This window comes from Neopelma chrysocephalum, unplaced genomic scaffold, assembly GCF_003984885.1.
Source record: "Neopelma chrysocephalum unplaced genomic scaffold, ASM398488v2 Primary Assembly neopelma1_23, whole genome shotgun sequence".
Lineage (NCBI taxonomy): Eukaryota > Metazoa > Chordata > Aves > Passeriformes > Pipridae > Neopelma > Neopelma chrysocephalum.
The window spans coordinates 34,803,425-34,818,566 of NW_020897691.1; the positions used below are offsets into that span (position 1 = coordinate 34,803,425).

The window sequence follows — 15,142 nt, forward strand, 5'->3', positions numbered from 1 at the left end:
CTGTTGGCCAACCCTAGCAGTGGGAAAAATTCAAGAATTTTAACATAACAAAAGCTGTCACTCAAGGATCATATCCCTTTTCCAGTATTGTTTACTGCATTTTTAAAATTGCAGCAATGAGACAATAATAACTTTCATTTTCCAAAGATCAGGTAAGCACTCTGTGGTTTAGTAGACATACCAGCAAAAAAACTTATTTTTTCCTATAGCCCTTGATTTATTTGTAAGTGCGTACTTCTATGTACTTCTGGAACCAGTACATAGTACTTATCAGAAGCAGACAAAACAAGGACAAAAAGTGTCCAGAGCTATCTACTTGAGTTGAAGTATCTGTTGAAGGGCAGAATCCATACTGTTCCTTCATGAATACTGATTTATTCACTTCCTCAAATACAGATCCACATGGACTTTCTAAGGTTTTAAATAGTCCCCCCAGGATACATCATAGCCCACCAGCAACAAGTGCCACTTCCCTTATTCATGTTTCCATAAAAATAAACATCTCTTTCCATTAAAAGTATTATCCTCGTTCAACAGGAGTGAAAGCACCCTATAAAGAAAAAATGTATACTATAATATAAAAAAAGATAAAGAACTTTGTCCTCTACAAGTCAACCAGCACCTTTAGTCCAGCCTATAAACTAGAAGCATTTGTACAAGCATCTTGGTAAAAACTTACAAGCTTTTTGTTCAATAAAGTATTCCAGAAGTTCTATTCGACTGCTTGTATAGCCTTACTCTTCAATTCTCTGCATTAGTTAACAATCATTTAGGATTTGACCAATAGCTTTCTCTACATCACCAACTCCTCTGAAGACTTATGAAGCTTATGAGGAAATAGCATAAGATGTCACAACAGCTTAGTCATTTAGATTGTACGATCCTTTGAAATAGCCTAATTCAAAGTATTAAAGAGTAAGATTTACATGATTAAAAACTAAGTAACAAGAACTAGCCATTAATAAAATTCAGTTTATAGCTGCTCAAAAACAAACTAGCCCCCAACATAAGGTAATTTTGAAAATAAGTATCTGATGCAGAGTCAGTAATCTAACCAATGTAATACCAGAAAGATGTGACACCACCTGTAATATTGCATAAAAACCCCCTGGGCTTTTAAGTCATTGAAAATTTTTTGACAGAATTAAAAAGTATTTATTATCATTAATCTTAATGTTCTATCATGAGTGAATAACAAATATTAAAATGATTCTTCTGTTTTCACAGTGAATACTACTTCTACTAGTCCAATCAAATACTCTTGAACGTAAGGATGTGTAATGGTCTAAATAGAGCATCTCACTGCAAGTCGTGGGTTCTTTTTCCCCCCCACATCTATCCCTTTTAAGCCTTTTGGTTTACACCACTTCAGTTTAGACAGCACCACCAGCGAGCCATTAAAAAATAATTCACCATTTCAGTAGTGCAATGAGTGTCTGTCAGATACATTGTATCTCCCAGTTGCACCTAAATTTCTTAGTGTAACAGTGTACTACAGAAAAAAATCTGCTAGGGAAACAAATTAACTCTAGCACATGTACAAGAAATGATGGTTGACTGACAGCTTCTCCATCATCAGAAGCCAAAGCTCTGTCAGTCACTGTAGACAGCAGTAAAACGCAGCTCAACTAGCAGCTAGTAGGGACCAGGTAGGAGGATCAGTTATATCACTGCTATAGTAGTAAACCACAAAGCTAAAGCTTGAGAGACAGAAAAATACAAGTATTTTGCTCTTAATAAAGCTGAAAAATGGTGAATAAAATGCATCCTAAAAATCAATACTTTAACATATCTCAATATAAAGGAGCGAAAATTACAATTTTTACCCATTTTCTGTTTTTTACTCCTTTCACACTTCCTCTAAAACACACAAGTGTCATTGGCAATGTATGCAACTGAGTACCAAAATGAAGAATTCTCTTTGGAACAGCACAGAATATTTTTCAAATGTCTCTTTTCATGGTTAAAGTATTTTAAGCTTTAGATCAAGGACAAAGAACAAAAATTTTAACTGGCTTAACTAATAGTTCTGATTAAAGCCCTCTTTCAACCAGACAACAACCAAGTTATTTTTTTTTCCCCAAACACAACTTGCAATTTAAATTTTGCTTCCTACCAGCAATTGCTTTCTTAGTCCATAACACAAAGGTAAATAGCTATAGTTTCAAGCATGTCATATGTTGGAAGAAACGTGCACTTACCAAGTGAACATAAGGCACAAAATATCCAAAAAGAGCAACTGGGATCCCAAAAGCCCAGATTCGGTAACTGAGAACTTTGAAAACGGAGAAATTGCAAATCTTTTTTCCAGGGGGAAATTTGAACTTCCCCTTCTTTCCTCCCTCCTTGTCTTTGGTGTCGGAAACAAGGGGCTTATAAGTAAATCCAGCCAGGAACAGAATAAACATAAGGATGCACAGGACCCGCAAGGTGTTGAACAGGTTGACAGAATCAAGCAAAAGTCTCAAGAGGAAGGGCAGTGACACTGTGAACAGGCTGCTGCCTGCAGTGACGACGCCATTCACTAGTCCCAGGCGTTTCTTGAAATAGTGCCCAAGAATGACCAAGGACGGCTGGTACGCAAAGGAGCAGCCACAGGCAAACAAGATTCCGTAGGTGAAATATAGAGGTTCAATGGTGCTGTAGCAAAAGAAAAAAAAGAAAAAATCATTACTGTTTTGTAAGACAGTGGATGCTCATGTTCACCCACTATATACATGACAGCTTTTCAATCAACAAACATAATTACAGAAGTAAGTTGAGTTTGTAAATACTTATAGTTGAAATGCTCTGTGTCAGCTTAATTCAATGATTACTCTATTTTCTTCCGCTGAAAATTTCACAGAATTCACTGAACAAGTAAAAAAGAAAAATTATATTCAATTATAATTACAACAAATATTGTGGCTAAAAAGTTTTAAAAATCATTGTTGGGGTAAATTAGCCAAATATAAATTCAACCATAGCTGGGTTTTTGTTTTCCAAAGAAAGGTGTACTGTTTTGATTTAGACATTTCTTCACTGTGCTAGCAGTTCAAACGTAATACTGAACACTCATCATGAACCCAGAAAAGTCAAATATTTAAACGGTTTCTTATTAAAATACAGTACCACAGCAGTAAACATTATTAATGAAAAATAAAACATTTAAATATTGACAAGTTTTGGTAATAAAACACATTATTTGCAAATGATAATTTTTTTTAGGTATTAAATTTTTTAGACAACTAATTCCCTCTTGATTAATTATTTTAAATTCAGTGTTTTGATCCATATATTGAATATGCTAAGAAAGATTGAAAAACGTTAATCATGAAATACTTCAACTCATACTAAGGTGGATCTTCATCATAAGATTCTCCACCATCTCTACCATCTACTATACAACTGAAATGAAGCAGAGCTGTTGTAAGTGATCACAGGCAATTGTGTGCCATTAAAAGATATTTGTGCAAGAAATGTTAAAGGTATGAAGCAACAGTATCAGTATAACTAATTAAATTAGTTTTGTAGTATTAATAAAGTCAAAGGAAACATTTATTTACAGAAGTTTAATCTATTAGACCATATATTAACTTTTTCAGGGGGAGTATGAACGCTTTATGTAGTGTTTTCCATCACAGGAAAGCACTTCTACAGCACTCCTCTATAGAAAAATACACTCCACAAGCTTCCCATACAATTAAAGAAATTCTTAGAAAATAGTATTTGACTAATAAAAGTCTGACAGCAGGAACTCTGGTTTTGTGTATTATAGAGAAAAATGTTTGTATAATATAATATTGTCACTTTCTATATTAAACTATCAATTCCTGAAACTGACTATATGCAATGTAAGCCAGCAGAAACAACATACAGGGGACTTATTTTTTACCTTTATCAATCAAAAATAACCAGGAAAAATAAAAACAGACATTATAAAATGAGAGGAGGAACATAATACAGTAAAGGCAAAGAACTTGTGCTGCAGACTCTTTGAATGAATCTACAGATTGAAGCACAATATACATATTAAAATATTGTCCTACTTTATAAGCACTCTTACATCTCAACTTCCTAAGAGATAAAATTTATATTAAGAAATTAAAAAAAGCAGTAAATCATATTTACATTTGTCTACTTTACAATACTTTACTTTTAGAACACGGACTTCTATATCTGAACTATACTCCTTCAATTAACTGATAACATCATAGGCATAAATCATTTTAGTGTAAGTAACATAATGAAACACCAAGTATGCACAGCAACCTGGCATGTACTCTTCGAAGAATTCACTCTCAAAGGGCTCTTCAAAACAAAATTCAATTAAGCTAAAATATTTTTAAAGCCTTTACAAAACAAATTCCTCTCGCATGCCTCTTCTTTGCCTTTGTTCCATTGGATATCAGACAAACACAAGACTGATCCTTTATCAAGAGATTTAATCTATAATAACAAGTCTTGTTTAGTATTCAACACTTAACATACCATTAGGAAGCAAGGAAGAAGAAAGGCTTTTCCAAGATGCACCTTTTAGTTTTTACCTCACCTTTAGTAAGCAGCTTCTTAAAACATATCAGGAAGTGGGAGTTTTGTTTGCTTTAATAAAATGAATTAAGCAAAATATTTGCACTTGGATTAACCAAAAAATAAAATAAAAATTGGAAACTAGCTCAAGTAACAAGAAAACAAACTTTATTTTTCCCACAAATACAGGTTAATCCAAGAATAAATATAAACGTTAGTCTCAGTATCTGAGACAGAACTATCTGCCTTCTCTTCCAGTCAATTTGTGGACATGTTTTCACATTAGTGGATATATATCCAAGCTAGATGTAATAATAGATCAGGCACAGTGCCACAGCATGGACAGTCATCCGTCCACATCACAGTCAGCTCACATCTATCTGGTTCAGAGAACAAGCATAGAAGAGACATTTTCACAAGCTTGTCTGTACAAATATATTTTCATCTATGTAAGAAATTCTTCCAAATGTAGCTCTTGATTGTTCCTCTACTTACTCTGACAAGGGTGGGGGGAAAAAACAGCAGTCTGAGAACTAGAGATAACTGGCTTATTTTCCTGCTGCTTCTTACCCTATCTTCACTAACCAATTTCTGTTAATGACTAGAATAAGTAAACTTCCTGTTTCCTCATCTTCTACCGGGCACGTCCAACAAATCTGTCGCTCTTGAATTTCTTAGGATTTATTCTGCTAAAGTTACAGAAACGTACAAAAATTGTAAACTGGAGAAAAAAACCCACTCAAAGTTTTTTTCAGTAACACAAAAAACCCAGAGATTTTCTTAACAAAGAAAATAAGCCCTAAGTATATATCATTACACTAAGGTTTTTGCTATCTCCATGTCTGGCAATTGAATCACTGAAAACAGATGAAAACAACAAATTTTACTAGAACATGAACACTTTCCTGGAGGTCCTACTGTGTATTTATCAACATTAAAACTGTTTTAAAAGCAAATTGAGGGGACAGAGCAGGGAGGGAAGACAGCAACAATGCTTATGTACCTGCTAAAACACAACATACATTAAGAAAACATATAACAAGTTTATTCAGGACAATGCTGTTATCTTATAGCAATAGTCTTGCTGTTGAGACATTTATACATAGTGGCTCCCATTAAATAGCGAGTGCTGTTATGACATTCTATTGTATTTTTTAAATTGCTTTTGAAGTTGAACGTTCACAAGTCATAGTTTGAAAGACAAAAAAACAAAACAAGTTTTCTACTTTAACAGATAATATAAAGTATCACTTTATATTTATGTTTACTCCTTCATATTCGGTTGATAGAATCAGCATTACCTCTACCCTGTAAAACTGATAAAATACTTTGAAAGTTAAGAATTTAATTTTTTTACCTTACAAAAGAACTTGCAAGGAGTCCAGCAAGCCCCACTGCAGCTCCAACAACAGCAACTTTTCGACAACCAAATAGGTCTGTGAATATGCTCACTATCGGAGAACAGAAGAAGACCATCCCCATAGAAAGAGAGCCCACCCATGCTGCAAAATTAAAAAAAAAAAAAAAAAAAAAAAAAAAACCAAACAAAAAAACATTTTAGAAGACCAAGAGATTTCAGCTTTTGACTAGTATTTATTTTCATCTGAGATTTTATGTTGCTGAACTAAAGCAGGGTAGCAACTGGGTAACTATTTTAAAAACATTTAAATGCCTTTTTAAATATATTTACCTAACATGGTAAAAAAAGCCTAACAATTTACATAATCAACTGATTTAGATTTTATCAGCTCAAAGAATGCATTTAACTTTTTTGTAGCTATTACTTTTACCTTTTTTTTTTAAACACAGAAACATTCCTCTAGTAAATAACCTAATATGCAGTCTGATGACTAAGTCATTAAAAATACCTTTGAGGTCTCATATCCATTCTGACTTCAATTCACTTGACTTAATTCTAGACTTTATTGACTTTAAATAGGTAGATTTGCTGAAAAAAATAATTTTTTTAATTAATTACTAGTTCTAGATAATATTGAACATCTATAATGAGTAAACAACAACAGACTTTTATACTGTAATATACACATTAGGAATTTGATTTTACTTTATACTAAACAAACCAGTGTAGTAAAACCATTTCCATATATGATGGAACAATGTCACCACAACTGATACTTCTCCGGCTTTACAGACCTCATTAAAACTGTACTTGATTATAAATGAGTCTTTAGATCATTAAGATTCAATTCAGATGAGTCCACTATAGTATCACCTACCAGTGCTTTTTACTTCAAATAGCTTAGGTAGAATATCTTCAAATAGCTTAAGTAGAACAGAATTTGTTTAATTTTCAATTAAAAGTCAGCTTTCTGCTTCACTTCATTTGGATGTTCAGGACCACATCACTTCCCACTTACAATCTAACAATCTTTGAAACAGGCATTACTGATCTTACACTTAATAGTTCTCCCAGGACATAAAGGTGAATCAGGCTGCCATAGCACAATAGTTACGACTAGTATATTTGGCATATGTGTTGCCATGTATTGCAAATATCCCCATCTATTTCAGGGAAAAAATAGTCTGAACAAAAAGTAGAAAAATCTGCTGATGCAAGATACATCGGGGAGAAAAAAACACTTTAGCTTCTTTTTTAGTGGTACAGAAAACATAAGACCTCTTTCAACCTAGAATGGATATAAATCTGTGTCACTGGAATTTTTTTTACAATATCTTTCCTAAAGACACATTTGGATACACAATTGTGATTCAATGATAAGGGTAAATAAAACTATCTGGAAAAACATATATATACCCCAAGACCTGATGAAGAATATTTGCAAGTATATCTACCAATACCAAGGCTTAGAAGATATGTTGTTAAAGTGCCAGTGAGCTAGACACATTGTGCAAGGCACTAAAGACAAAAAAACCAGATGTCTAGAGAAAACAAGAAATTAGTACAAGAAACAAGACCTTTATTTTAGGGCAAACAGTGATCTCAGTGAATCATGACATAACTGTTTGGGGTGGGAGGATGGTGTTATTGGGTATGTTTTTTGAGCATGTGATAAATGTGTTTCAAGGCACAGTCTGAAGAGTGAGGTACTTTCATGGGCATTTTCTGTGTTTCCTGGGTAGGACTAACCCATATATAATACCGCTGTCAGCCTTGCCCTTCTGCATCAAACACTCAAGCAGTATGAAGGGAGAGCACAAAGGACTAGGAGGAAAAAGGCCTGTGACAGTGACTGAAAGGCAAAGACTGAATTTATGAAAGGTCTGTTCTTTCTCTTCCTCTGCCATCAAGGAAGGCTCAAATACACCTTGGGTGTTGCAGGAGATGAGTTGGAGATCTGCCCCATTTTACAGCCTATGTGGTTACTGATGGTACAAGACAACATTATACCAAATACAATTTGAAAGCAGGAGTCAGAGAGAACAGATGCTCTCGTATAGCCTGGAGACCAGCCAGTTACAAAGCTTCTAAGAAGTCCAACTTCTACAAGACTCCTCATCTTTTTACTTATCTTTCCCAGAGTGAGCCTGAAGTTTTACTGTACAAAAGGAAACTGCAGACACTAGGAATGTCCATGTCTTCTTGTCATCCTCCCAAATAAATGGTAGCTACACCACCATGAACAGTCCTCAGCATCTGTGTGATTAGCAGGGCAGCACTATGAAACAAAGTACCTGTGACACCTGGGGGTATCCGCAAGGCCAAGAGAAAAGGCAGCTTAATCTTGAGAAGTGGGCATCACAAGACTCACTGTCAACAGAAGTTTCATATGGTATGAAGGTACCATGAAATGGCTGAACTTCCTGTCACCCTCCCTGCCTAGATACAAGAAGACACAAAGGCAACTAGCACTAGACAAGCCCACCAGAGATTACTTTCTTTTGAGAATCCCATTGCACATGGACAGGTACATGCACTCTATTCATGAAGATAAGCAAAGAAAGCGGGCATCTGAAACTGAGTTTAAGTAGCTTGCATGAAGTAACAGACTAAATTACCTCAGAGCTACAGGCTGTGATTTAATTAGCATTCTCCTTACTGAAATCAAGTTTACAGTGTTTTTAATGGTTTACACAGCTAATAAAATAATTGGAATATAAAAGCTTGAAGTGAAGCCATTCAGTGCAAGTTACACTGAGTTAACAATGTGCTGATTTTGTCTCTTCATGCTTCCAGGTACTAATGAAAGAAGTAAGCCTTTCTTTTCCCTTGATTCTCTCCTTTTTTTGTTACAACAATGACAGGGCAAAGCATAAAAGGGAAGAAAGGTTTCCATTGGTTTTCAACACAACAGACAGTTAACAGGAAGAACAACGGCTCTACCTGAAGCATTTCAGAACAGACTGGTTACGCGCAAAGAAGTCCCACTAAAGAAATGGAAGCCCATACTATACCACTTATCTACCTAATAAAAACTGGAGTCATTAAATTACAATGTCAAGTTAATGCGAGGCTCTTGTGGTCTACAGAAACATAACAGATATTGTTGGCATGTCTTGTATGAACAGCTTTATTATCTATTGGATAGAATGTTCCTGAAGTTAAACTTCACATGTATCCATAGTTCAAGAAAATGTACTGTATTCATCCTTAATTATTTTTGATGCTAGGTTTCTTCATAAAGATAGAAACAGAACAGCACATGCATAAATCTTTAATTTCCTTAAGGCAAGTAACTCTTGCTGCAACATTCTCATCCTATGAAGAAATTGACAGCTATCAAGTATATTCAATAGATCAAGTAACTTTCAATTTTGCTCTGTTCAAGTAAGCTTTCCAGCATTCTTACACTTTCTATGCAGTATGAAAAATGTACAATGAGTTGTCTTCCACATTTTTTAAAATAGAAATTTCAACTGTCCCAAACAATACAAAAAAGTTACAAATGCAGCTGGACAGAACACTGGGAGCTCTCTAGAGCAGCTATTACATAATAATTAAAGCATTTCTCCTCTAGGCTACTGGCTGCTTTCCTGGCCACAAGCTGGCTATATTCCAGAGCTGCTAATTCAGATACTAATACAGCTCTTAATTGCTACATATAACTGCATTCATATTCATACACAAAACATTTTGATTGCAATAGAAGAAAAGCTATTCCTACTTTAAGGACTTAAACATTCCTTGAGGCACTAGAAGCTAAGAATTAGTTCCTCAAATCGTGTAATTCTTTGCAGAATAAACAAATAGTTCAAGAATTTGAGAGATCCTGTTCTGGAGGAAACAAAAGTGGTTGCTGAAAGCTATTTCTGAAGCCAATTTGCTCATCTCCAGCTAATATTAATAATTTCTTGCCTGTATAATCACATTTACATGACATTTATTTTTAAGAATAAAATAACTGCAATACTGTGTAGATCGAAGACTGATTTAGCCCAGTATCCTATTTCTGATCACCACAAAGTACTTAGACAAAGAACACTGAAAAAAGTGCTAGCATCCTGCAATACTTTTGCCCTGGCTATGTCCTCCCAACATCCAGGAATAAGCTTTAAGAACATTTAGTTCCATCAATATTACTTTGGCTTCACTGCTTTTATTGTAATCAGTTACAGAACATGCTCAAGCACCACCAACACATTAAACCCCCTTTGTTTTGAACTTACTCATACTTTAATTCCTCTACTGTGAGAAATATGAATTAATTATCCCTGCCGAAGTTCGTCTTGAAACCTATGATTTTATATGCCTAAATCAGATCTGTTCATACTAATTTCTTCTCCAAAATGAAGCAATGTTTTGATTCAGTCTGTCTTTTTATAGAAGATGTACTCTTCCCTCTTGCATCTTTATATTCAGTCTGATTGAGTGTATCATACTTCTTCTGAGACAGGGTAGCCAGAACTGCATACAGCATTTAATACAGGACAAACAATAAATCTCTATGCTAAAATAATTTTTTTTCCAGTCTCCATGTTGTAATTATCCTTTCTTTTTTCTTTTTGGGTTTTTTTTCGGTTCAGAGTAAATACGTTTAGAAAAACCATCCATGACCTTATTTTCCTTCAAATAGTAATGACATCTAAAGAGGTACATATGCCTTTTTTTTTTAGCACTTATTTGGATTACATTTCTCCCCATGAGACACATACATAAACTGAATTTAATCTGCCATATTAATCACTCAGCAATAACAGAATAATTCAGCAAGTCTAGAAGTCAGCAATCAACACACTCATATGAGGACAGGCTACAGAGTTTGAATTTGTTCAGCATGCAGAAGACAAGCAGCTCAAAAGAAATCTAATCTGTGCCTCCAGGTATCTAACAGGTGATCATTACACAGTATAAAGCCAGCTTCTTTTCAGTGATGCACAGTGACAGGACAAAAAAATCCCAACTGAAACTGCAATAAAAGGACACTCCAGTTAGATGTTATGAAAATTTTCCACAATGAAAGTGGTCAAACATCAGAAGGTCTGATCAAAAAAAAAAGTTGTGGAAATTCCATCCTTGGATATATTCAAAACTTGACTGGACAATACTTGAGGTGCTTGTTGTTGCACGAACCCCACTACTCACACCAAGGAGTGGGAGAGCAGAATTAAACTTTGTAATAAAGGGCATCAGTTTAAATACAGTGTTTAAATCGTGTCACATGATCTCTCAACCAATGACATTAAAGTATTCCACTGAGCATGCGTGACAGTACCAAGGACTACAAATCCCATAATACTTTGCAACATTTTTCCTGCTACAAATACTGAACAATCTGATCTATCTGAGAAGCTCAATGTATGTTAGCTTGGCCTGACTTGAAGTGAAGGGAGTCAGACCAGAACCAGAGAGACTCCTCCAACTCAAGTTACTGCATATAATTTATGCAAGAACACTGTTCTAAACCCCTACTTCTTGAAACTGGATTCTGAAGATCATGTTAAACATCAGCAGTTCTTCAGAAAAAAAAATTAAGTTGGCAATATTAACTTGTTCAGGTAAGAAAAAAGAAATAAAACTAAGCCATGAAATTAAAACCTTTAGGGTTTTCCCCCCCTTCAAAAGTGGGAAGGAGTTGAAGATATCCTTGAATTCTAAGCCAAATATATCCTTATAAGTAGATCTCTTGAAATCTATTATTAGCATCATAGATGTAAACTTCATTGCTTAGAATTACTGTATCTACCTCCTACTGATGGCAATTTTTTCATCAGTATCGTTTTATTCTTGTTGCCTGTGCCCAGAAGTACTGGCTTACCCTTTGCCTAAGGCACTCCAAACACATCCTCTTTTATCCATTATTTATTTTTCTTTCTCCAGGGAAAGCTAGTTTTCCAAAAGAGGGAATTGTTCAGCAGATGTTAGGTAGCCAACAGATCAACAGAACCATTACACGCAACAAGTATTCCAATATCATCCCATGTCCTTTGAGAGCCTCTGTAGGTCAGCCTCCTGGAAACTGCCATCCTATTTTTATAGCATCAAATACCTTGTGCTACATGCCTTGCTTACACATGCCCGTGAAAACTGTCTCAGAGCCTGCTCAGTAACTTCTCATGAATCATGAGGAATTTCGTTAGTTGTAGGTGCAAAAGGAAGAGCAACTGGTTTCCACACAGCTGCTCCTATTACTGAGCAATCCACAGATCACAGATCAGTATGCCAGCAGAAAAGGAAAGTGGATGTTAAAATGCATGCACTGACACATTTAGAATTCGTACTATCAAAAAAGTGCACTGCAAGTTCTATCCAAAAGAGATCTGCCGATGCCATTAGAGAAACTATGTGTTTAAAGACTAAAAATAAATTTATGACATAATGCTGCCACAGGAAGTATCCTATACTCTGAACTCAGGTTACATGACTACAGCTTTCAGTTTGCTTACTTTCCAGTGTTTAGTTTGCAGATATCTGAGCTAGGCTTCCCTTAAACCAATACTATCAACACCCTCCCTTACCCCCCCACCCCCTCTAAAAAAAAAATCACCCTAATTTAAATGAAAATTCTAGAATATTTTTGTGCTAAATTATCTTTGCCCAAGAAATACTGTCTCATTTGGACACCAAAGCTATCTTGAACAGGGTTTAGAAATCAGTTATCTGTAAAGGATCTATTCAGATTTCCACAACACACTCAGATCATGGTTAATACACAAAGATTTATAAACCAGGCAATAGTGGAAGTACCCAACCACAATACAAGATATTGGAGGGTTTTCCCTACTCTTTTTTCTTGTTTCCTGGGGAACAAACCTTTTATTGAATAACATTACTACTGAAAGGTACTGCTAGTTATGATTGGAATCAGAAACCAAGAACTATATGTGACCCACTGGATCACAATAAAGAGACCTTTGAATAGATACCCTGTTTCCATATCACAAGCATGAAAGCATAACCTCTGCTTTCAGCAAACATGAGGTCATTCTCAGACAGTTTGAATGAGTTTATTCTGATTAAGCTCACAGATTTTGCCAATAGCTGTAAGGTTTCCTGCGCTTATGCATAGCATCTCTTCAGCATACACGACTTGTGACAGTCCAAAATGCTACATTAGGTTTGTATAAGCCATGTTGAACTTGATGCAAGAAGGTGAAAAGAACCATAAACTTGCAAATATGTTGTAAAATTAGTAAAATAAGCTTATAGTAGGAGTAAGAAACAAAACCAAACATTCTACCAAGCCAAAATACAAACCCATTTCTTTCAAGGCTTTATACGTCATTCTCTGAAGATGTGTGATAGATGAAAGACCAAGGGCCAGAAGAGATTCACATATATCCTTAAAAAAGTGAGCCGCCCCAAACTTGCCATTTACAAAAATTGGACTACAGTAGTTTCACCCTCTGCCTTCAAAAGTAATGACAACACAAGATCAGAATTTCTACTGAAATCAAGTCCTTGTGGGCGTAAGCAGCAGAAAAGTAAAAACAATGTGTATTCATATACTGACAAAACATCCCATACTGCTGCAACTAACTGATTACTTAACTAACATACAATTTACACTTGCTATAATAACACTAGCTTAGGCAGAGTTTTGTGGGCTTTTTATTTTTGCTCATTGGTTCCCCCTTTAACAAAACACAGTTTTGTAATGGTGAACCCAAAGCAAATATCGTGGGAAGCTGACCATGACATTTTCTTCAAACTATAAGGCACAAAATAGAAACCTGAACAGTTAAAGAAAAAGATTCTTATAGGTAAACAATGTTTACTACTAGAAAGACTGCAGCTCTTTGTGTATTTTAAAAAGTTAGAAGAAAATAAACAAATGCTTGAGTTAGTAAAAGCTAAAACAAAAGCTAAAAAATGCAGCATTAGAAAAAATATTGCTGCTAGAGATTATAAGTATTAAGCCTTCAGGAACCTTTAAAGGAAGGCTGAAGTAAATCATTAACAGAAAAACACGTGCATTCAGATTTCATAGCAAACTGAGCTTGACCTTTGACACTTAGTAAAGTCTAAAAATGCTGTGGTAGGAAGAATAAACAAGGAACAAATCGATAAGAAATGGCTGTAACCACTTGTTTTTCCTTTTAGGAGTCATACAAGAATGTTTTCTGCTGACTATCCGAGATGGTTTTCAAAGCACAAGGTAATCACATTTTTAACTAATGGCCTAAAAATTGAATTCCAGAACTGATTTCCAGGCACATTTTTATCTTCCCTTTCCTCCCCCCAAATTAGCACTGGTTTGTTTATTCCTTTTTTTTTTTTCGATTCCAAACAGTTGAAGGCCAAAAATTATGTTCTGTTTTCATTTAGGATCAGTAATGTTCTACATAAGAAAGTATAAGCTATTAATTTCAATCATGACAGTCTGATTTACCAGAAAGGTTTAATCCTAACTGCTCTCACAACCAACAGTTACACACATTCCGAACATATCTGCAACTAAACATGTCATACAATGGTCTCATGTTTTAGAGCTATAGCATAGATTAGACCTCAAGATCCAAATTCCTAAGTTCTTATCAGAGCTACCAGTCTTCTTTCTTTACTCTCCCCTCACTTGCACTGGGGCAAGACCTGCAAATCAAGGTTGCCTTTTAAATGACACAGGCATACATTTCACTTCTACAGTATCAGAAGTCCTTGGGAGACCACAAAGATGAAGACAGCTGTGATAAAGAAATCTTACTTCACCAGAATGTTTGGTACACTATTTAAAGTTCAGGAGCACAGATTTCCATCAAGCAACTCACAAACTAACCTCAACTTTCCACATGCAAACACCCTTCTGAATCCATCAGAACTGGCTAAAGGACTCCATCACATCTCAGTAACTTCACGCACATCCTCAGGACAGATTGTAACAGCACGTATTTCCTGATTACATCGACGTATTTCTCTTATGCTCTGTGGGTCCCTAACAAAATAATGAAACTTCATTTGGGTTTTAAATCCATACCTTCAAGGTTCAAACTGTTATCTAAAAGATCTTCCAGTGTTACAAACCACCCTTTCCCACTCTCCACCCCAAAATAGTCATTAGTCAATAGTCATTTTAAGCAAGGGACAGACTAGTTACCATAAAGAAAACACTAACCAAACCCAAAATACTATTATACAGATCAAATAAAACACAAGGACAAGTAATTTTAGGGCAAATCATTTAGATGCTGTATCAGGTAAGTATTTTTCAAGGTAAGATCTGGTTGTTTAACTTACATCTGCTTCAGAGCAGAATCTGTATTTATACAGAAACAAAAG

At 35.2% G+C, this 15,142-nt stretch overlaps 1 protein-coding gene across 1 annotated transcript in view; it reads right to left on the reverse strand.

Moving 5' to 3' along the window:
• SLC16A10 (solute carrier family 16 member 10) overlaps positions 1-15,142 on the reverse strand; it is a 63,293-nt gene that overhangs the window by 18,442 nt on the left and 29,709 nt on the right. The window contains exons 2-3 of the mRNA XM_027693050.1: positions 5,867-6,011; positions 2,202-2,640 (exon numbers count right to left, since the gene is read on the reverse strand). Coding sequence (XP_027548851.1) covers positions 2,202-2,640; positions 5,867-6,011 — 584 coding nt within the window. The remainder of the gene's footprint in view (positions 1-2,201; positions 2,641-5,866; positions 6,012-15,142) is intronic.